We start from the raw sequence: 23826 nt of genomic DNA, 5'->3' as shown, positions 1-23826 counted from the left end.
ACCCTTGATTGCATGTCTTTACCTCAATTTTCCTTACTCGATCGTCCTTGCTTGGGAATGTGGCAGTGACCCTGGCCATGGGCCAGCTGTTTCGTGCAACCTGCTTGTCCTTGAGCAGAACCAGGTCACCAACTTGGAGGTTTCTGCGCGACCCAGTCCATTTCTGCCTTTGCTGCAATGTGGGTAGATACTCTCGCCTCCAGCGTGTCCAGAACTGGTTGGAAAGGGCTTGGACCCGTCTCCATTGTTTGTTGTGGAGGTCTTTATCCGAAAAGTCTCCAGGTGGGGATAGGAGGCAAGATTTCTGCGTAAGGAGCATTGAAGGGGATAGGATGAAAGGACTGGATCAGAGGACACTGGGACGAGCGGCCTTGCATTTATTATGGCTGTAACCTCAGCCATGAGTGTGCATAACACGTCGTGAGTCAGTTGAATCTTATTTTGTAGTAGCATGGAGTCTAGGATTCTGCGGGCGACTCCGATCATGCGCTCCCAAGAGCCTCCCATGTGGGATGCATGTGGTGGATTAAACTCCCAACTGCAGCCTTGGATAGTTAGGTACTGTTGGAGTGATTTATCCATTCCAAGTTCCTTTGAAGTGCTAATAAAATTGGTGCCACGGTCAGATAGCAGCTGTTTGGCGGGGCCTCTCAGAGCGAAGAAGCGGCGGAGGGCGTTTATGCAGCTGGATGTGTCCAGAGATTCGATTACCTCAATATGCACAGCTCTCGAACTCATGCAGGTAAACATGATGGCCCACCGCTTACTTTCAGCTACTCCGCCCCTGGTACGCCTGGTTGTTATGGACCACGGTCCGAAGACCTCAAGGCCAACGTAGGTGAAAGGAGGACAAGTTTTTAGGCGTTCAGGTGGTAGGTCCGCCATGAGTTGTTGTTCTTGTTTTCCACGTAGTTTGCGGCAGGTTAAACATTTGTGGATTACTGAATTGACTAGTTTTTTGCCGCCTAAAAGCCACAGCCCAGCAGCTCTGATTGCTCCTTCCGTCAAATGACGACCTTGGTGCCTTGTTAGCTCGTGGTAATGGCGAGTGAGCAGAAGGGAGATGTGACTGTTTCTTGGAAGAATTACTGGGCTCTTTTCAACACTCTCAATTTCTGCGTGTTTGAGTCGGCCTCCAACAGAAATGAGACTGTCCTGTAACATTGGGCTGAGCTTCTTGAGGGGGCTCTGTTTTGAGATTGGCTTGCCAGCATCAAGGGCAGAAAGTTCCTTCTCAAAGTATGCCTTCTGTGTCTCTTTGAAGATGACAGTTTTTGCTTGACCAATCTCCTCTGGAGTTTGAGGCAGATGACATTTGTGCCAGCCTTTGCATTTTTTGTTTGGAGTAGTCCCATTGAAGGACCTTGCAATGTGGATAAGATTTGCTATGGCTCTGACTAAAGACTTAAAAGTAGAAAAGTGCTCAAAACGCTCACAGATGAGTACTTGGAGGTGAGTGACGTAAGTTTTTACTTCTGGTCTAATTTCTGAGTCCTTATCTGGTTCAATCAGGTCAAACGTTCCACTCAGTTGTGTTGTCTCTGCGGCAGGACGGTGGATGAAGGGTGGTCCGGTGAACCAGGTGGACTTTTTTAGTTGGAATGCCGACAGTGACCTAGACGCATGGTCTGCTGGATTTTCCTCTGTGCGCACATAATGCCACTGTTCTGGCTTTGATGACTGGCGAATGCGCTGTACTCTGTTGTGAACGTATGTGTAAAACCTTTTTGACTCATTACAGATGTAGCCAAGCACTACCTTACTGTCCGTATAGAAGTGCACTGCATCAAAGTCTAAGTCCAACTCATCTTGAATGAGGTCAGCCATTTCTGCTGCCAAGACGGCTGCACATAGTTCAAGTCTTGGTATTGTAGGTTCTGACAGGGGGGCTAGTTTTGCTTTGCCCATTATGAACCCAACCTCAACCTTCCCATCTGTTTGAACTGCCTTTAAGTAGGCTACAGCTCCTATGGCCTTAGTAGATGCATCTGAGAATAAACACAGTTCCTTTTGCTTTGCTCGACTTAGTGAGGTGGATGTGTAGGTTCTGGGAACATGTAGTTCTCTTAGATCCTGAAGGGAATTTCTCCACGTTTCCCATCTGCTTTGTTTGTCCTCTGGAAGGGGTACGTCCCAATCTGAACATTCCGTAGTAAGCTCTCTGAGTAGGGCCCTTCCTTGGATTGTAACGGGTGCCAATAGGCCCAGGGGATCGAAGACGCTATTGACAGAGGACAATACGCCACGGCGAGTGAATGGCTTGCTTGAGGTGGCCACTGAATAAGTGAATGTGTCTCTTGTTATTTCCCAAATGAGTCCAAGGCTTCACTGGGATTGTGTCTCTTCACCACTTAAATCTAAGTTTTTAATGACAGGAGCACAATCTTCTGGGCAGAAGGCCTGCATAACTGCCTGAGAGTTGGAAACAAACTTATGCAGGCGTAGGTTGGATTCAGCGAGTGAGGCTTGTGTTCTTTGAAGCAAGTCTATAGCCTCAGCAGGAGAGGGGACAGAGATCAAGCCGTCATCTACGTAAAAGTGCCTCTCCACGAACTTTACTGTATCTGCACCATAGTCTTTCGAACCTGCTCTGATGGCCTTGCGTAGTCCATAAATGGCAACAGCGGGGGATGTTGAGTTGCCAAACACGTGGACTTTCATCCGGTACTCGACAACTTCGTTGTTTAGGTCGTTGTCCCTATGCCACAGAAAACGGAGGAAGTTGCGGTGGTCTTCGCGTACCATAAAACAGTGAAACATTTGCTGTATATCTGCCATGATTGCAACACTTTCTGTCCGGAAGCGGAGAAGAACTCCGACAAGTGTGTTGTTTAAATCAGGGCCAGTAAGGAGGACATTGCTAAGTGAGACACCCAAATACTGGGCGCTAGAATCGAAGACAACCCTGATCTGATTGGGTTTTTGTGGGTGGTAGACTCCAAATGTTGGAAGATACCAACACTCTTCTCCCTTTTCCAGTGGGGGGGCCACCTCAGCGTGACCATTGGAGAGGATTTTTTTCATGAAGGCCACATAATGCTCCCGCATTTCAGGTTTCCTATTAAGGGTGCGTTTTAAGGAGGAGAACCTTGTGGCCGCCTGCTGTCTGTTGTTTGGTAATTGCTGGCGGGGTTCCTTAAATGGAAGTGGGGTGACCCAACTGTTGTCCACGTCTCTGTTTGTCCATCATTTTTAGAAAGAGAGTGTCCTGTATTGAGTGAGCTGGTTTGTTGTCGTTATCTGTCCGGTTAAAAACCGTTTGACCCAGAGTTTGTTCGGGCGCTTTACCTGGCCTGTTTGTGTGTGGCATTTCTTTGAGTTGCAGAAGGCTATTGCATGGTTTGAAAACTGTAGGGCGGCCATTTTCCAGAACGACTGTCTTCAGGGTGCTGACTGTAGGCCTATGAACATTACCCAGACAGACCTCCCCAACTACAACCCACCCTAGGTCTAGGCGCTGGGCGAAGGGGGCATTATGGGGGCCGTTAATTCTCTGCCTGACCTTGTGTGCCTGTAAAATGTCTCGCCCTAGTAGCAGGAGTATTTCGGCTTTAGGGTCTAGCTCTGGGATGTACTTTGCTATGGTACGGAGGTGCGGCTGGTGTAGCACTGCGCTGGGAGTTGGGATTTCATTCCTATTGTTAGGAATGTCCTGACACTCTATGAGCGATGGTAGAGGGATAACTACTGACCTATCCAGTGACTCGATATGGAAGCCTTCAGCTATTTTGCCCCATGTTTCTACAACACCAGAGCATGTTCTAAGATTGTAGGAGAAAGGTTCACTTTTAATGTCAAAAAGTTCGAAGAACTCGGGCTTGGCTAAAGAACGATTGCTCTGATCGTCTAGTATTACATATGCCTTAACAGCTCTGTCCTTGTAACCTTTAGGGTACACCCATGTGAGACATATCTTGGAACATGAACGTCCCCACTGACCTGGACCGCACACGTCTGTGCAGCTTGTTGTGACATCAACCGTGTCATGACTGTTTTCTCTCTCCCCACCATTCTCTTGTGCCGGAGGTGGAGCCTTGTTGGTCTGTGGTGGAGGACCAGGATGCATGACTGCGTCGTGACTTGTGCTGTCACATTCAGAACACTTTACTGAAGATTTGCATTCCTTCGCAAGATGAGTGTCTGAAGAACAGCATCTGAAGCATATTCCTTTCTCTTTGAGGAAGGCCTTTCTTTCGTCCAGTGGTTTATTCCTCAATGTTCTGCATCTTTTGAGTGGGTGTGGCTTGTTATGCAGTGGGCAGTTCCGGTTAAAGTCCTTGTTAGGGGGAGAAATATTGGTTTTGTGTACAGTAATTGGCTTGCTGGAATTTAAGTTTTTTGCAAAAGGTTTTTCTGGTTTTAAGTTTTGCTGGTGGAAACTTGGATCATTGCGTTTCTTTGCCTCTTTACATATGAATTCACAGAAGTACTCAAAGGGTGGGAAACAGCCTTGGTTGTTCTCTTTATATTGAGAGCCGTGTGACATCCACCTCTCCTGAAGTCCATATGGGAGTTTGTCTACGATTGGGCTAACTCCACGAGAAGTGTCCAGATAGAGTAGACCAGGCAGATGGCCGTCTTCCTTAGCGCCTTGAATCTCTTGCAGTAAATCTCCTAGTTCACGTAGCTTGACATGATCTTTGACTGTTATTTTTGGGAAACTGTCCAACCGTTGGAAAAGTGACCTTTCGATTATTTCTGATGCTGCATAACATTCATTCAGTCTTTCCCATGCTTTGGATAGAGCTAATGTGGGGTTGTTGACATATACTGAACGTATGCGTTTCACCTGATCACTTGACTCCCTCCCTAACCACTTCGTCATGAGATCTAGCTCTTGAATGGGGGTGAGTTGGACCTCAGCTGTTGCACTGGTAAACGAAGAGCACCATGCTCTGTAGTTCTCTGGCCTATCGTCGAACTGGTAAAGGCCTGAGATTATTAAATCTCGACGTGCCATGTATTGGGCAAAGGGCTCTGCTGGATTTAAAATGCTGGCCGTGGTGTTATAGTTATGTTGAGGTATGAATGGTGAGCCGCATGGGTTGAGAGAGGTATTTTGTTTCTCCACTTTAGGTTTTGTTTCACCTTTCAGCTGGCTGGGCTTATTTAGAGCAGCGATATTATCTTTGGTAAGTCTTGTTTCAGAGTTGATGGGTTGTGGCTCTAAATTGCCTTCTTCAGAGGGATGCCACGTTACAAATGTGTTAGGTGAACTTGTTTGGGGGCAAGAAGTGGTTGGTAATTTTTGTGGACTGGGAGATAGCTTGGTGTCCATTTGAGATCGTACATATTCATTTGTACGTTCTAATTTTACACTTTCTGATGGAGATTTTCTACTCTCAGGTTCCTCTTGTATTGCTTCAGCTACAGCAGCATCAGCTTCCCTCTGTAATGTTAACACTTCTAATTCTGCATCTATTTTTGCCTTTTCCAGTTCGCTTTGAGCTTTTTCAACCTTTAACTGTGCTTCTTTTGTTGCATAGCATGCTCTCACCTTGGCAGCCTCTGCTTTAGCTCGAGCATGGGCAGCGCTTACTGCTGATCCAGATGAGCGGCTGGTCCTTAAACTGCGTGCAGACTTGTTACTGGATGCCATTTTGACCATGATGAATCATCAGTAGGCGCCTTTTCACTGTAGTGTTTTCAACGAGGATGTTGGTGACACCGAGTTAAACCACAAATGAAGACCCTGGAGTTTAGTTGCAGCTTGTTTAATTGTCTCCATGAACATGTGGTGAAAACTGAAATGACAGAAAATAAACTCCATCTCAACAGGCAGAAGCATGTTTACATCAATAAAGTGCATTACTCTCACTAAAACATTCATGTTAGCAAAATATACATTAATATCCGAAGCTATCTGTATGAACTGTCATATAAAGTAACTTATGGCGTTCCAGCCTGATAATTCGGAGTAGATGGCATTTGATTACATCTCCATACTGCCTTTAGCATGAGGAGCCTGATTCTCCGCAAAACCGAGTGCTTGACCAAAACCGGAAGTGCTTGACCGGAACCGGAAGTGCCCCGCCAGAACAGGAAATACATTTTACCGATATTTTCCTTTTAACCAAAACATATGTAAAGCATGAATTATTCATTTTAACAACACATATTAATTTTTTTAATGGCAAATCTTTTTAGAATTATTTATTTCAAACTTATGAACCTATTTATTCAGAGAAATGCTTAAGGGCAACACACTGATGGCTAAAGATCCAAACATGACAACAACAAAAAAAATAAATAAAATAATGGCTGGTGTGTACCAAAAAATTGTTATAACAATTATTATTTCTTAAAATACTTAAATTTTTATTTATCGCTGCAAATTATTTTTTACATTCTTGAACTCTAACACACTAAATTTAAAAAATTTATATTTCATTAAAAATGTGACACATAGCCTTTTACCTGGGACCTTAATGTCTTAATTTGCTGACTCTGAGTAACAATGGTTAACAACTAGTCCTGAGTCCCCCCAGTTATTGATCCCAAAATATTAAAAGTCACAATTGCTAGGTTTCACTGTCAACACTGCAGGCTTACCAGTGCTTAATCTGGTGATGGATTTTATTGGTTGTGATGCAGTGCTCATAGAGCTCTTATAAGCATCCTGGTGGAAAATACTCAAGCAGTAAGACAATGATTTGATTTATTCCAAACTTAAAATTTGTCAGGAAACAGTGCTAACCACTGTGCAACTGTGCTGCACTGAACTTTAAAATCAAATTAAGGTTGCTTTCAAAAGATTTAGAATGAGAAGAGCTGCACAAGGTTGTTTCTAGTTAACCCAAAACATATTTTGTTATGAGACTATTTTTGAGCATCAGAGGTGCTTAACCTTTACACCTTTCAAACTTTGACATGTGCACAAATAATCCTTCAAATGAAAATGCAGAAAAAACTGATAGACTTGATTATTTGTGTGTAAGATCTCTTGCACTGCTTTTTACAGCTGCAAATCAAGGCCAAACATAACCTCATTCATCTTTCCAGCTAACTTCCATAAGAGAAGACGCGCTCAATGGGTGTGACTTTTATCAACTCAGGAACTGGTTAATATTAACTAAAGTTATGAACCATAAAGTTAAACAGTGTGGCTTTGTGACTGTGAAAATAAATTCTTTCCCACCACACCTTGTTTGTCTATGTCTACAATGAGCCATTCAGCAGCTGCTAGGACCAATCCCTTTTCTAGGAGGGCTTACTCTCCACTTTGCGTTTCAAGAGCACAGCAAGAGAATGAGCAAAGTATACAGTTTTTAATTTAAATACCATGGCAAAGCAATGGCATATGGTGTGTCTTTGGATCATATGGCATTTTCAGACCTCAAATGTTACAGCTTTCAACCTGGACACGGAGAATGTACTGCAGAGAAATGGAGATCCAGGCAGCCTGTTTGGATTTTCTGTTGCCTTCCACCAACAGCTCAAACCTGCCAGAAAGAACCTGTGAGTGAAAGCAAAACAATTTGTAAGTTTGGAATTAATCAAACGTTTGTCTTACTGCTTGGTATTTTCCACCAGACTGCTAGTAGGAGCTCCACAAGCAAAGCATCAGAACCAGGTGAATGTTACAGGAGTTGTTTACAAGTGTGATCTGACTACAACATCTAAGAGCTGTCAGCCCATTGAGTTTGATGATAAAGGTTTGTGTACTTTGTCTGAAGCTATATTTATCATTGTTTTATGGTAGCAAGTTTATAAGTGTTTAATATTCAATACAGTCCGCTTGACAGTGCCACTCTTGCTTGTTATTCACATGCATTTCTTAAAGGAAAATTACATTATGCACACCACAAATAACCACATGCAAACAATATAAAACACTTACCAGCTTAACAGCTATTGTATGCATCAAAGTTATTGCCATGTAAGTAAAATATAACATAAAATATAATAATCGTATGAGTGTGTTTGATATCGGACAGCGACTGTTCTTGTACATGCTGATTGAGAATAGTTATGGTTTTAGGGTAGAAACTGTCCATGAATTACTTGGTCCAAGTTTTTAGTGACATGTGGTGTCTGCCTGATGACAGAATGTCAAACAGGTGATGGCCAGGTGGAGAGCAGTCTTTAACATTGTGTTGGGCTCTGGAACAGTTGCATGTGATTGCAATATGTTAGAGAGAACAAAGGGGGCAGCCAATGACTATTTCGACTGTGCTGATGGCTTCTATAGATCTTTATCAGTTATTAAGCAGCTAGCATAACACAATGTGAGACAGTATGTTTATACACTCTCGTGTGGTAAAAGCTCACTAACAGCTTTCCCTTGGTGACTTTTCTTCAACATTTTCTTAAAGTGCAAACATTGCTGTGGTTATTTTGTCAGCATCTTTGATGTTGCTGGCCCAAGAATCTTTCTTGTTGTATGATTTCACCTTCTTTACAAGCAGACTCATCTCCTGAAACAAGTCCAACTACAGTGGTGTTTTATGCAGTTTAAATAAGGAGTTGGTAGGACAGACTGTGTGTAGTCTAAATTGTATAGAGAGCACAGTATTAGGCTGAGAACACGGCACAGTGTGGGGAATTAGTGCTGAGTGAGATAATGAAAGAGAGGTGGTGACTACACATTTTGTCAATGGTTTGCAAGAAAATCTTTGATGGAAGTTCAGGTGTGAGAGTGGAAGTCCAAATTTGCTGATCAGCAAAGTGACTAAAGCCAAATGACCCCTGTGAAAGCTGGTTAGCTGTCCAGTTCGGGCAGTCTTCTGTCACCCCCAGAGTGAATGCAGCTGGTCTGTAATGTTCAGACTGTCAACTGCAGGCTTTTTTGCTTCAAGGATAACAGGGGCTGGTGATACCCTGGGTGAGAGAGGGGCATGTGCTAGAGACAAATTAAAGTTCACAAAGACAGACATGATTTGGTTGAGTGCATTCTTGGGTATTCCATCAGAGCCAGTAATGACTGAAAACAACCAGTGTCTGCATAGGATTGTCTCTGAATGCACAACATACTGAACCAGAAGCAGATAAACTGCAGCAGAAGACCACACTGAGTGCAGCTGACAAACCTGCGATTTTTGAGTGATGCCATCATGTGGCCCAAAGTTTGCGAGAAATATTTTCAGTACTTTGCACAATATATGCCACAACAGATTAAGACAGGTTTGAAGGCAAAACAGAGTGCAACCTGATACAAGCAAGGTGTAAGAAATGAAGGGGCCAGTGAGTGTATTATTTATATCGCACCCAAAACACTGTGCAGCAAAGTTATTAATTTAAACTCCTGTTTAATAGTCCAATACCATATATAATTACTTAAAATTGTGCCAAAATGTAAAGAAGAAAAAGAAGAGAAAAGACATGCCAACACTTGCTCAAATTTCATTGTCAATATTTACTGAAGCGTTTAAGTGCAAAATAGAACAAGATATCTGTAGAATTTATCCCTAATGCTTTAAACAAAAGGCTGTTGTAAGGGTTTGGGGACTTAAGCAGCAAAGTATATTTATTTTGCTGATATAACTCATTTAATTTAAATCTGTTTCTGGGAAGTAATCATAAAACTTTCTCTCAACTAAACAATAACAGAGTGAGTTCAACTTTCTGGTTTTACAGAGTTCCTCAATAGTAAAGGCATAAATAACCAGTGGATGGGAGTTAGAGTCACGAGCCAAGGTCCTGGTAAAAATGTAATGGTAAGGAATGCATTCAGATTTTAAAGGAAATTTTAAGAAAGTCAACATCTTTTGTAAATCTAGCCTCCTTCCCTTTTAGACTTGTGCGCATCACTATCAGGATTGGGACATAACCCCAGGTCTTTACGTTCCTCACCTGCTGACGGGTCAGTGCTACCTCTTAGGAGACAACCTGAAGGTGGGTGAAGAAGAAAGGAGCTGGCGGAGGGTCGTTTGTGATAGAGAACACTTAACAAGACGTCAAAAGGACCACGACTGGTTTGCCTACTGCCAGCAGGGTCATGGAGCATCTTTTGCAAAGGATAACATATCCCTTCTATTTGGAGCACCAGGAGCTTATCAGTGGAAAGGTACATTAAAGCTTAGAGTCGAGTGGTTTGACAAAATATATTCACTTATTCATGTTTTTTTTAATGATTCATGTTGTTTTCACTCAAATGATCCTGCTCAAAGGAATAGTAAGAATGGAGGTTTTGGACAATCTGGACATCTACAGTGAGGATGCTCGCGAGACTGGAAATATTGATGATTTTAACCCAAAACTCATTCCTCTTAAGTCAAACAGCTACCTGGGTCAGTTTCTTCTCTCTTGAATACTGGTTAATGGTCAAGCAAATGTTAAAATTAAGATGTAAATTTTAGTGGTGTCAATGGATAAAACTCTTACAAAGTGAAACATTACAGTGAAACAGCATCATCCTGTACTATCCAGGATTCTCCATTGACTCCGGAATGGCCCTCATCAGGAAGGGCGAGCTGACAATCGTATCAGGAGCACCCAGAGGAGGTTACAGCGGACAGGTGGCATTTCTGAAGGCAGACCCTGTGGCACAGAGAAATCTGTCTGTGGAGCTGGTCCTCTCTGGACCAGGCCTGGCCTCCTCCTTTGGCTATGATTTGGCAGTGGTGGATCTCAACAGTGATGGGTAGGTTGAAGATTATGTCCATTAAACCACAGCCATTACATCTACATTTTTAGTTTTATAAAAAGGCTATACAAAAAGCTAGCTTTTTGTATAGCCTTAGGAGGTGGAACACTAAATACACACAGGACAAGGACTATCAGAGTGAAACAGGAAATATAACAGGTATGCACAGACACAAGCTTAACACTAAGACATCAGACATGGCAACAAGGAGGGAACACAAAGATGTAGGACCAGGGCAGGCACAGAGATGCAGAACAGAAGGAACTCAAAATACTAAACCTGAGAACTAGAAATACTAGAACAGAAACCAAAATATTAATAGTGACAACCCTGAATAACAAATAAACAAGAAACACAAATAAAAAAGCTACAAAACACTGGGTCACCGACCCAGGACCATGACAATATTTTTATTGGTTGGTTCGTCCATATGGGCAGAAATCTGTGTCATCAGAAACTGAATTCGAATAAGTTAAATTTGAATTTGAATTGCTCAGATTGAATCTGAATTGTAACTTGAATAAATGCTTTTGAAAACTGAATTTGAATTAGTCTAATTTGAAATTGAATTTATGGTTTGAAAATGATCATCACTAAATTGAAATTGAATTTTATATTTTGAAAATGAATTGATTTGCTTTGAAACTGCTTTTTATCCTTTAAAAATTCAGCTCTCGAATAATTTCAGTTTCACTTCTCACCATTCAGTTTCAGTTCTACAATTCAATTTCAGTTCCAAAATTCAGTTTTTTGGAACTTACATCCGGTTCCGGTTCAAGCGCAGATTAATAGAACTACGTTTTACTAGCGGACCGAAAGTGTTACTGACGGGAATCTACAGCATCTTGAGCTGAATTAAGACTTCAGAAGTCATTCGTCATGTCGAATGACCAGCGGATAAACTCTCAGGTTGGTAATAAATGTATTACATGTATAAGAACAAGCGTCATGTTAACAAATGATAGCCGTAAGGTAACTTTTATGCTTATTGTAGCTGCTAGCTAAAAACGCTAATTTAGCGTAGTTTGCCCTGAATTCAGCTTTGACAAACAAATATGATCGACTGTTTCTAGTAGAATTCCAAAGTTGTCATCTTGTACCCTCTCAGAGTACCCCCTCTGTATGCTTGCAGAGACCCCTACAGTAGAGAAACATGCAAAACGGTGTCCAAACCTTTGTATTTTAGCTTTATTTATGTCTTACACAGCATCCCAACTCTTTAGCTAACTTAATAACTTTAGCTAAAGTGAATAGTTAGTCTAATTCATTAGTGCAGCATTACTGGATCATCTCTGTTTGAAGTGATATAATATGATATACAACTATCACTGAAACAGCAAACTTTGTAAATAAGCAAACAACACTTCTCATTCTCTAAATGTTTGGCCACAGCTGTAGATTACACTATCAGTGCTTGTTCACTCTTGACAATAATTACATTTCAAAATTTACTTTGTGCATTTACAGGTAAACAATATCTAATTTTTTATCTAAATGACTGCTTTGTCTTTGAAAAGGGTGAAGAGCCTGAGGCCGGTGACAGTCCAGTTCTACTCTTAGTACATCCTTACAGTGGCTCACAGGACAAGGCCACATTCCTGTCCTGCCAGAAGAGAAGAGAAACTTCAGAGTCTTCATGCAATTCAACCACACCTGTCATATTCCATATGACAGGGGTCTCAAACTCCAGTCCTCAAGGGCCAGTGTCATGCAACTTTTCCATGCCCTCGAGGACTGGAGTTTGAGACCCCTGCCGTATGGTGTTCATGCTGTTTTCTACCCCACAGTTACAGCATGTCTGACTGCCTGTTCAGCATATGCAAAAATATATGATGAGTTTAAGCATGTGATGACTAAGGCCTTCCATTATGGTGTTTGTCATCACATGTCACAGACATCTGGATGATCATTTGGAATAAACAAAAAACTTATTACTTAATCTTTTATCTTTATTATTATTATTGTTCTTATTTTACATTTTTCATTGTTAGGCATTGGGTTTATTTGTAGTAGTCCTTTCCAACTTCTTTCCCTCTTCCATGTTACTGTGTCAGCTTGTCAGCATCTATTTGGGTTTGGAAGTGGAACAGAAAGTAAGGAAATCCAAAGTACCATTAAAACCAGGAGAGGTTCTTATATTTCAGAAGAAGGGATTAATTCAAAAGAAATGACTTCAATGCCATATTTTATTTAGAGAGCACTTTGCAAAATAACACATTCTTATAATTTCACCCTCAGATGAGGCTAGCTACAACTGTCAGGGAAGGTGATGTAGGCACAGAGCATATGAGAGTGGTTAAGTTAATGTCTCTTGTCTAGATGAAGGCACAAGAGGGATCAATGGCAAGGCGTAGAGATTCAGTATCTTCAGTCTTCAGTGGACACTCCATTTCTGGCACAAAACACCTGTAAAAGATGGTCGATTTAGGAGGTGACCCGACAACTTCAGCCTGTCAAACATAGTAATGGAGCAGTATGCTTTAAAAAAAAAAAATCTAATTAAGCATGCACTCAGTACCCTAAGAATTATTATGATAGTTAAACACAGTGATAGTTGTATATCATATTATATCACTTCAAACAGAGATGATCCAGTAATGCTGCACTAATGAATTAGACTAACTATTCACTTTAGCTAAAGTTATTAAGTTAGCTAAAGAGTTGGGATGCTGTGTAAGACATAAATAAAGCTAAAATACAAAGGTTTGGACACCGTTTTGCATGTTTCTCTACTGTAGGGGTCTCTGCAAGCATACAGAGGGGGTACTCTGAGAGGGTACAAGATGACAACTTTGGAATTCTACTAGAAACAGTCGATCATATTTGTTTGTCAAAGCTGAATCCAGGGCAAACTACGCTAAATTAGCGTTTTTAGCTAGCAGCTACAATAAGCATAAAAGTTACCTTACGGCTATCATTTGTTAACATGACGCTTGTTCTTATACATGTAATACATTTATTACCAACCTGAGAGTTTATCCGCTGGTCATTCGACATGACGAATGACTTCTGAAGTCTTAATTCAGCTCAAGATGCTGTAGATTCCCGTCAGTAACACTTTCGGTCCGCTAGTAAAACGTAGTTCTATTAATCTGCGCTTGAACCGGAACCGGATGTAAGTTCCAAAAAACTGAATTTTGGAACTGAAATTGAATTGTAGAACTGAAACTGAATGGTGAGAAGTGAAACTGAAATTATTCGAGAGCTGAATTTTTAAAGGATAAAAAGCAGTTTCAAAGCAAATCAATTCATTTTCAAAATATAAAATTCAATTTCAATTTAGTGATGATCATTTTCAAACCATAAATTCAATTTCAAATTAGACTAATTCAAATTCAGTTTTCAAAAGCATTTATTCAAGTTACAATTCAGATTCAATCTGAGCAATTCAAATTCAAATTTAACTTATTCAAATTCAGTTTCTGATGGCACAGATTTCTGCCCATACGTCCAACCCATCTATCTTCAAATTTCATGATGACAATCACCCATGTTCATGGTTCCTCTCATTGATTTATCACTAGAGTTCATTTCAGATTTAAAAATAAAGGGTGAGGTGTTCTGGGCATGTCCTACCGAGAGGAGGCCCCAGGGCAGACCCAGGACATGCTGGAGACATTATATCTCTCGGCTGGCCTGGGAACGCCTTGGTGTTCCCCCGGACAAGCTGGAGGAGGTGGCTGGGGAGAGGGAGGTCTGGGCTTCTCTGCTTGGGCTGCTGCCCCCGTGACCCGGCCCCAGATAAACGAAAGAAGATGGATGGATGGATGGATGGAAATAAAGGGTTCAGTCTGAGTATCTAATAGCAAAGATGCTTTTCATGAAAAAGATTATAGATTTCTCTTTCTCTAAATTCAGAGAGCTGTCATGCTAACATCGTGAATTTTACACTCAAACACACATTATTCATCACAGATTAGGAAGTACACAGTCAATATAACTTTCTGTCTCTATTGCTATTCAGTAGTATTCATAGTAATTGGTTTTATATTGTGTTCTTTTGCTGCATGCAGGTGGGATGACCTTGCTGTGGGAGCACCGCAGTTCTTTGTCAAAGATGGCGAGGTTGGAGGAGCAGTCTATATCTATATCAATAACAAAGGAAGAAACTGGGAGAATATTGTTCCAGTCCAACTTCTCGGACTTAAAGACTCCATGTTTGGCCTCGCAGTAAAAAATATTGGAGACATCAATCAAGATCATTATGGAGGTTGTAACATTTTAACTATATTTACAGAATATGAAAAAGTGACTAAATGACAATAGATAATATTACAATCCCCAACCACATTCACTACTGGGTAAACCACATCGAGTTATGTCATAAAATACACAAATGTAATAAATCACACTCATCCTCAGCACTTTTTTCAAGTAACGAGTAAAGTAAGGGATTACTATTGCAAAAACGGTAATTAGATTACCATTACTTTCCCGTAGGAACGCTGCGTTACTGCGTTACTAAAATCGTGATTTTTTTTGCAAGAATGTCTCATGACAGTGATATAAGCGAGTGCCACGTTTGTGACAACAGCTGTGTGCAGATCAACAATGGATAATATATCTAGTGCAGGAGAGAGTATGAGCATGCAGCGTTTAAAGCATGGAAGTACTGACCTTATTTTGAGTTTGATTCCATAAAAAGTGACAAAAACATTAGCATCCGTTTTGCATGGGAAGAAAACTTCTTTTTACAGCGAAAAAAAAACCCTAAGCCTCCAAGCAAGCACCGAGTGCGCTATGACGTAATGGGAAATTCACAGAGAAACTCGCGGATTCTTCCACTGACCGCTGCGGCACACCTGCACCAGGGTAAACCTCCGCCTACCCTGCTCCTGTTTTACAGGTGAAAATAGAGCAACAGGACCGCTAGTCTGTGACTTTATTTATTTTCTGCTGTGTTTTACTTGCATCTATTTGAAAGAGTGAGTGTAAACACACACAAAAAAATATTTTATGTGCTGGAATGTGCAGAAAATAGGTTTAAATGTTAAACTAATTTATTCAAGTCAGAGAATGTTGCATATAATTAAATTTTTGCTTGATGCATAAAGTTAAAAGATTAAAACTAATAAAACAAGTTTTAAAAAGGGACTTTTCCATTTGATTACATTTTGTGATGGATCATGCAGAAAAAGTAGAATTAGCCTGACAGATCTATCGCTTTATTACCTATTCAGGTTGTAAATCGTGTTTTTAAAAAGTAACTAAGTAATTAATTACTTTTGAAAATAAGTAATCAGTAAAGTAACGGGATTGCTTTTTTGGGTAAGTAATCAGTAATTAGTTACTGATTACTTTTTTCATGTAACTTGACCAACACTGCTCAGCACACAGTGGGAGTGTTTTATTGCTTATGAATTGGACTTTAAATTTGTAACAGATAGGACGTCTCATATCTTCTCAAAGTAACTATCAGGGTTTCAATTTAAGGCCTAAAAACAACAGGAATTAAAAGACACAAAAGACAAGTGATACATGGAGTATACTCCAGTGTAAATGTCATTTCTGAAGATTTGTTATGTTAATTTCCAGTTTGGACTCTTCTAACTTGCCTTTGCATGATTAACAAATATCCTACTACACAGTATCTTAGCCTTCCTAGATGCCATTTACCAACAAATTACTTAGGGATAGGCCCTCTCTTTGACATCATACAGACCCAAGAGTAGAAAAAAAAGCATGAAACAGAGTGGCTAAAGCAGTCTGACACTTCAGTCTTGGCTCACAGAGATGACTTTAGCCATGTTAAAAAAGAGGATGTTAAAAAAAAAAGAGGATCTACTACTGTAGGTGCTCTTTTTTTTGGATAAACCCCCAACTTTGTTGTCTCTGTGTTGTCACCATGATTTGTATTATTGTTTGCCTGTTTTGACAGATATTGCAGTGGGAGCACCATATGAGGGCTCTGGACTTGTATACCTTTACTATGGCTCTCCAGATGGTGTCAACAGAGAGCCTGCACAGGTGAATTTGCTGAGCTTCCTCAACATCAGCGATTTAATTCAATAATATATGAATATTTACAATACAAAAAACCTTAATATCTTATATCTTTTCTTCTTTAGATAATTTCATCACAATCAAAGAAAGTGAAACTGTTTGGATATTCTCTGACTGGTAACCTGGACGTGGATGATAATCAGTATCCTGACTTGGCTGTTGGATCTCTCTCTGATTCCATTTTTGTTTACAGGTGTATATATAGAGAGAGAGTTACTGCATAAGCACAAGATAAAAAGTAACCAATGATAAATGCATCCTAGCACTTAATTTTCTTTTTTTTTTTTTTTTATTTATACTTGAAGCTCAGTTTAATTTTATGTTAAAAAAAATTTCTGTATTCTGGATAGAAACTAACCCCGAGCTCAGATTTATTTTAATAAACACATTTTATCATTCTGATCATTTTATTCTAATCATATTGATTTACTTTTTTAAAACAAATATGCTGTATAAATACTTTTAAACATGCACAATAATTTATTAATGGTTCACTTTCTGACAGAACAACTTCAATTCCACAAACCACTACATGTAGTTTTAATGTTTTAAATTCCTCTCTGGTTTTGATTCTATAAATATGAAGGTACAGAAAGTGTCATTAGTGATTTTCTTTCTCATATATGTTGCAGAGCAAGGCCAGTGGTCACCGTCAGCACCGCTCTTAAGATTGCACCAAATGAAATAGACATCGCAAAGAAACGATGTGATGAGCAAATATGGTAAGATGTTCAAAAACACAAATTATAACATGCTCTATCTGCAACGCTGTTGGGTTTTAATTGAACATGTCTGCACAAACTTCAAGTTTTTTTGCAGTCGAAGCATGTTTTACCTACACAGCACATCCTGAGTCGTTCAACCCTAAACTGAGTAAGTTTTCTTCGTTCAGTATTCCTTAAATCCATGGTTTTAAAATGGAGGTATAGTAAAGGCTTATTATACGACCTTGATACGTGTACAATTTTGAGGACTAGAAAAATACATATATGTTCCCAGGCTATAAAAGGTACATATTTGTAGCATTTATTGTAGATTTTATGGTAAAATTTCAGGAGTTTGATCAAATACAAAACAATATCTTTAAGGGTTTATTTTTCATTGACAGTTTAAGTTAACTGAAAAAAGTAATGCATTCTGATACATTTGTTCTCTTTTTGACATGTTTATTGGTGCTAATATGATGCAAAGGATAACAATGTTGCCAAGAAAGTTCTGGGATAAAACCTTCCTGTACCTGCTCTAGTTCGCATTTAGCATTTAAACAATAATAACTGGTCAATTTAAGTTGTACTGTGTAACTGTGTAACATTAGGTACATGTTGCTGTACATATATATGGGTGTGCTATAATCAGTTATTTACAGTAGTAGTAATACTATGTTAACTGGAGTCAGTTGTTTCTAATCTGTTGAACGTACTTATCTATATTGCAGTGCTCAACTTTACTTTTGATGCTGATTATGAGATGAAAAAATCAAGAGTCAGGGTCAACTTTATGGATTCATCTCAAGGAAAGCTGGAGCTGTCTGGTCAAGGGAGACAGGCCTGTCACAAAACTACGCTCCGTCTTTTGGTACTGTTTCATTTCGTTAGAAGACACACAGTCTCATAATGCTGCTTGATTTTCAACACTTTCACTTCACTTAGTTATATTGGACTTTGCAGAAAGTTACTTTAAAATGAAAATGTTTAAAATGTAGTACAATTTACAGAGACTAATAACATTTGTCATTAGGTGTTATACAAAACCTTGTGGGTAAAAAAACAAAATCACATTAAATCACAGCAAAGCTTTTTCGTTCCAGAGAAATTTCAAGGACAAGCTGCAGAATATTCCCATCTCTGTCACTGTGTCTCTGAGCTCCAGTCAGACAACCAGTGCTAGTGCGGATCAGCTCAGTTTTACTCCTGTCCTCAACCGCTACCAGCAGAAGACCACTTCCTCAGAGGTAGAAATGAGTTTATATGCAGTTTTAATCAAATTTATTCAAATTTTGCTGGGTGTATGAAGACTTAGAGAGTAAAGTTTTTCGAATGAACTCACGTTTTTGCACATTACACCTGCATGTGCATTTAGTTAAAATATAATCAAAATCAAAGTTGCAGGATGTTTATGTAGCAACATCAGTATCATTAAGAATCAATCTAATACTAATGTGTTTCATTTACTACTTGTACAGTGTGTAAACTGTACAGTTAACTGGCTTCAGCTGCAATATCTTTGCAACTGTGGTCAGAAATATACACATATACTCAAGTTAAATTAAAAATGGTTGGTTTCCTGGAGACTGGTGGGTTAGCTTAAGACAAAAAAAAAATACTGTATTTATTTCAAAGACCCTCAGGGGGACCTGAGCACAGATGTATCAGACAGAAAATAATGAACACAACACAAAAAACAAAACTTAAATGAGCCTGTAGCATACTTAGTGTCAGTTTCACAAGAATAAAACTGTAACAATATCAACCCATAGATAAGGTAAAGCTGGTGTATAAAGGGGCCTATATGACTTCCCCAATGTTCATGCAAAGGTGGGTCGATTCAGTTGAAGAGATATATTTCCTCTCATCTTCCAAGTATCAACCGGTGATTTGTGTCACATTTATTTTAATCCCACTGACCATTTTCAGTGTTTGAACAAGTTGAATAACCGACTTAAATTCAGAAGGTGTCAGAAGCCTGTGACAAGTGAAATACAGAATATTAAAATTAAAATTAAAACTAGAATGTTCTTGACTGTATCTTTCTGTTTACTGCAGTTATTGAAATTGTGTAAATTAAATCCCTTAATTCTGTTGTTGTGACGGATATGAACAGAATCCTGGAATCTAGCTGAAGCTTTATTAGAGAAGAGTTTCTTCTCTTTTTTAACAGATCGTTCTAATAAATAGAGGCTGTGGCAGTGACAAAATTTGCCAAAGTAACCTGGACTTACAGTACAAGTTCTGTTCCAAAAAAACTCAAGACGGTCAAGATGTTTTCAAATCACTGGCCAGGTAAACCAAAAATATCAAAGCTCAAAAATAAAGTCTTTTTTTTTTTTCCTGGTAAACCAAAACATGCGACCCCCTCAGCCCAAGCTGCATTAACTTTTACTGTCACTCCTTTAGTGAGGATGGTGTTGCGGTCATCACTCCATCAGATGAAGACATAGCTTTGGAGATCACTGTGACTAACAAAAACGGGGACGATGCACACCAGAGTCGTTTGGCCATTACACTCCCAGACACAGTACGCTACTCATCCTACTCGACCACTGCAGTGAGTACAGAAACGCTGGTTTTCCCCTTGTTAGATCGTATGTTTTACTCCATGAATCCATATCCTGTTCCTTATGCTTCACTTTTAGATTCCAACTTTGATTTTCTACTTCCTACTTGTTGTGTTACTCTAAAATGTGATGGACAAAATATATTGGAATATTTTAATGATACTTTTGGTAATTTTGGTACTCCAAAATTTGATGTCATCTCCCAGGACTTTTTTTATAATCACTGTATATTTATAGTTATACATTTGGCAATGAGATTGCCTGCTTGTTTCCTCAGGAAAAACAAGTGAGTTGTACAGACAACAGGATGCCAATTGCCTGTGACCTGGGAAATCCACTCCAAAGAGATGCTGAAGTGAGTAGTGTTGCTCAGTTTCTTCCACATCTGCATCACTATTTGCATGTTTGATGGTTACTTTGTTCCTTTCAGGTAACGTTTTATGTCATGCTCACAACTTCTGGCCTCACGTTGAGCACAAAATTAATTAACATCACTTTACAGCTGCAGACGTAAGTAGGCTGATCTGAATGGATTATGTTACTAATCAGTGATCAGTGGAATGTGAATGACATTCAGTAAGCAAAAATAATAATTTACAAATAATCTTGATTCTTCCTGCGATGTAGGACGAGTGAGCAGACCATACAGCCAATACAGGCCTTTGCCAAAGTTGTTTTTGAGCTGCAGTTGCAAGTGAACGGGTGAGTTCTCCTTTAAATTAAAATTAACATTGCTTGTTCCATTTGTCATCTTAAAAATGAATGATTTGGCTTGAAGGATTTAAAAATGACTAATATAATATCATAACGCGCTTCCTAATCAGGATCGCTAGACCTTCTCAGGTGTCAATTGGTGACATTGTAAAGGGTGAAAGTGCGATAAAATCTGTGGATCAAATAGGAAACTCAGTTCAGTATGAATTTAGGGTAAGGTGATATTTGGTACTAAACTTTAAATTAATCCTGCTGCTTATTTTTTCTCATGGGTCCAAGAAAACATGCACTGTTTCTCTAATAGATAACAAATTTGGGCAGACCTCTGAAGCATTTTGCAAATGCATCACTGAGCATCTACTGGCCAAAGGAGAACTCTGTAGGAAAGTGGCTTCTCTACTTGACTCACATCACAAATGACGGTGTGCATTCTGTCCCCTGCTCACCTGTAGATGAAGTCAGTCCACTTAAACATGTAAAGGTAAGGAAATCCTGACATTTTTTAAATGTAAGCAATGCTTTAATGGCAAATACATCTAACCGGATCATGTCTGATACCAAGGGCTGGCATGACACAGCAAGAAAAAGACGTGAGGCTGAACATAAAGCCCTCTCAACTGATGGATTCACATTTCTTCCAACAAAAAGAAAATATAAAACACTGGTAGGAGAATAATACTTTAATTAAAATTAAACATTAATTATAATAAATTACAGTTTCCTTTTACTGCTGAACTGATACTTTATGTAAACTGAGACTGATGAACATGCACACCTGAGGCCTGTTGTCTTCCCTTTAGACCTGCTCAGATGGACTGAATTGTGTGGAGATACGCTGCCCTCTGCTGGGCCTGGACAGTACTGCATGGATTGTTCTGCATTCTCACCTTTGGAACGCCACTTTGGCAGAGGTGCTCCATTTCTGAAAAGTGCTATTGTAGTGTGTATAGCCACAGCAGGTAGCTGTTCTCAGGGAACAAGCCACATCGTTCTATATCCCCCCTGTAATTGGAATACTATCAAAATTAGACACTAGCTGGTGTACATTGTAGCTCATATAGAAACCTCTATTTCCAGAGGTGAAACGCTCTCACACACACACTACTGAAACGCTCTCACACACACTACTGAAATGCACTCACGCACTCCACTGAAACCAGAGGCATTTCCGCTGAACAGGAAGTTGTTTCCTGACAAGGAAACTGATGGAAAAAGTGGTATATTTCAAAACACTACAAGGATGTCTACTCAGCAACCTGCTAGCACAGCAGTCCCCAACCTTTTTTGCGCCACGTAAACGATATAAAAATAAAAAAAACGATAAATACCATGAAAACCATAAATTTCAAACTCAAGCCTCAACTCTTGCGACCCGGTACCAGACGACTCACAGACCAGTACTGGTCCAGGACCTGGGGGTTGGGGACAGCTGTGCTTGTAGCCTAAGTGAAGCAGCCGCATTACTTAACAATATTTTAGCTTCCTTGAATCAAGGAATGGATTCAAGGTGCAACAGGGAATTCGGCAAGTATGTCCTGTTTCCCCTAAGCTTTTTATATTGGCAACTCAGTTGTTAACACTATTAATAAAAAATTCTAACGACATACAAGGAATATCAATTTTTAATAAAGACTTCAAAATAAGTCAATTCACAGATGATACATCTATTTTTTTTAAAGATAAATACATGGTAGAGAAAACTAAAGATTCTCGTTTATCTCTCAGTATCAAAAAATGTGAACTTCTCCCGATTCATACAAGCTCTGACTCCTCAATAGCTTTGGTTAGAGTTGAATCTAAAGTTAAATATATAGGGCTGATAATATCTAAAAAACCCAATTAGCAGAAAAGACACCAATATTTCTAACTGTATCATGGAGATGAAGAAATCACTTAGCCACTGGTTAATCAGAGACCTCGCTATTTTTGGCAGAAACATCCTATCTAAAGCTGAAGGCATCTCCAAATTGATTTATCCTTGTCACTCTCTATATGTCTCCTCTAAAAGCATTAATAAGGCTAACACAGTTATTTTTGAATTTTTGTGGAGGAATAAAACCCATTACATAGAAAGATATCAGCTTGTGAAGGAATACAATAAAGGTGGTATCAAAACTCCAGAATTAGAATTTATGGTTGGCACCCTTAGAATTAAATGGTTAAAATCTTGTTGTCACAGCCAGACTCTACTTAGCTCCACATCCCATGATTCTTGTTTAATAAAATAGTATACAGGATTAGACTTTATTTTGAAATGTGATTTTTGCGGTAAATAAAATCCCCATAAAGATATCAAACTTTCCAAAACAGACTTTGCATTTTTAGGAAAATGAGATTTACCCACAACTTCTCCCCATAATTCAACCTTATGGAATAATAGGGTAATAACCATTGACTGTAGAACCCCAGTCCCATCCGCTAACATGGAGGAGGCGGGGTTTATGACCTATACTGCAGCCAGACACCAGGGGGCGATAGAGACGTTTTGGCTTCATTTTTGGGGAGCTGTCGCGTCGTCCATGTTTTCTACAGTCAATGGTAATAACACTTAATCAAAAATCAATTTTCAAGAGTGACTGGTTTGAACAAAAAGATTATATTCATAACAGATTTGTTGGATGATAACGGTGTCATTCTAAGTTACACAGACTTTTCAGAAAAATATTGTCTAAACTGTTCTCAAAGAGAATATAACAAATTTTGTGAACTGGTCCCACTGCCTCTGCTTCATTTGATTAAAATTTTTATGATATACAATAATTTCTCATCAGTGCTCCCAAATTTATTTCTAGGGCAATGTCAGCTGTTTGATAAAAATGCAATAAGAAATTTGTTAGTAGTTTCTTCAAAGACAAAATATTTTATAGTTACAACAGAATGGTTACATGGCATGGTTATAATTGAGTTATTTCATATACACTGGATAAAGCATACTAAAAATTTATGAAATAGTCTATTCTACCTAAAGTTAAAGAAACACACTTTAACAAAATGAATCCTGTGGCAGAATTTCTAAAAAAAGAGATTTGGCTTTGAAGTGGATCAGTGTTCTTTTTGTACTGATGAAAATGAAACCCTAGAACATCTTTTTTTTCTATGCCCTATCACACAATGTATTTGGTGCAACTTAAAAAAATTGGATTTCTCTAAATATTAATGATGTGCCACTATTTGAATTACATCATAATTTTTTTTTTTATATGGATCATCTAGCATTGGGTGTCTCAGACATTATTAACATCATCATACC

General features: G+C 39.3%; 1 protein-coding gene and 1 long non-coding RNA gene across 3 annotated transcripts in view; both read left to right on the top strand.

The window, feature by feature from the left end:
* The window catches only part of LOC146392701 (integrin alpha-6-like), a 33408-nt gene that overhangs the window by 4901 nt on the left and 4681 nt on the right, over positions 1-23826 (top strand). The window contains exons 1-22 of one of the 2 annotated variants that reach the window (XM_084952050.1): positions 7182-7458; positions 7534-7655; positions 9577-9656; positions 9736-10006; positions 10110-10229; positions 10369-10582; positions 14599-14795; positions 16464-16552; positions 16654-16781; positions 17221-17310; positions 17397-17461; positions 18024-18163; positions 18396-18539; positions 19466-19587; positions 19702-19852; positions 20140-20217; positions 20293-20372; positions 20490-20564; positions 20687-20789; positions 20881-21057; positions 21139-21240; positions 21377-21487. In XM_084952050.1, the coding sequence (XP_084808176.1) occupies positions 7283-7458; positions 7534-7655; positions 9577-9656; positions 9736-10006; positions 10110-10229; positions 10369-10582; positions 14599-14795; positions 16464-16552; positions 16654-16781; positions 17221-17310; positions 17397-17461; positions 18024-18163; positions 18396-18539; positions 19466-19587; positions 19702-19852; positions 20140-20217; positions 20293-20372; positions 20490-20564; positions 20687-20789; positions 20881-21057; positions 21139-21240; positions 21377-21487 (2835 nt within the window). In that variant the 5' untranslated portion in view covers positions 7182-7282. Of the gene's footprint in view, positions 1-7181; positions 7459-7533; positions 7656-9576; positions 9657-9735; positions 10007-10109; positions 10230-10368; positions 10583-14598; positions 14796-16463; positions 16553-16653; positions 16782-17220; positions 17311-17396; positions 17462-18023; positions 18164-18395; positions 18540-19465; positions 19588-19701; positions 19853-20139; positions 20218-20292; positions 20373-20489; positions 20565-20686; positions 20790-20880; positions 21058-21138; positions 21241-21376; positions 21488-23826 lie in introns of those variants that run through there. The other variant, XM_084952049.1, reaches the window with a different exon arrangement.
* LOC146392702 (uncharacterized) lies at positions 11070-12522 on the top strand. Its single transcript, XR_014802634.1, has 2 exons — positions 11070-11494; positions 12103-12522. It is a non-coding gene; the product is annotated as an uncharacterized LOC146392702 (long non-coding RNA).

Source organism: Perissodus microlepis, chromosome 2, assembly GCF_051167445.1.
Source record: "Perissodus microlepis isolate ML-2025 ecotype Zambia chromosome 2, ASM5116744v1, whole genome shotgun sequence".
Taxonomy (NCBI): Eukaryota; Metazoa; Chordata; class Actinopteri; order Cichliformes; family Cichlidae; genus Perissodus; species Perissodus microlepis.
This window is presented reverse-complemented; position numbering and strand designations above follow the sequence as displayed.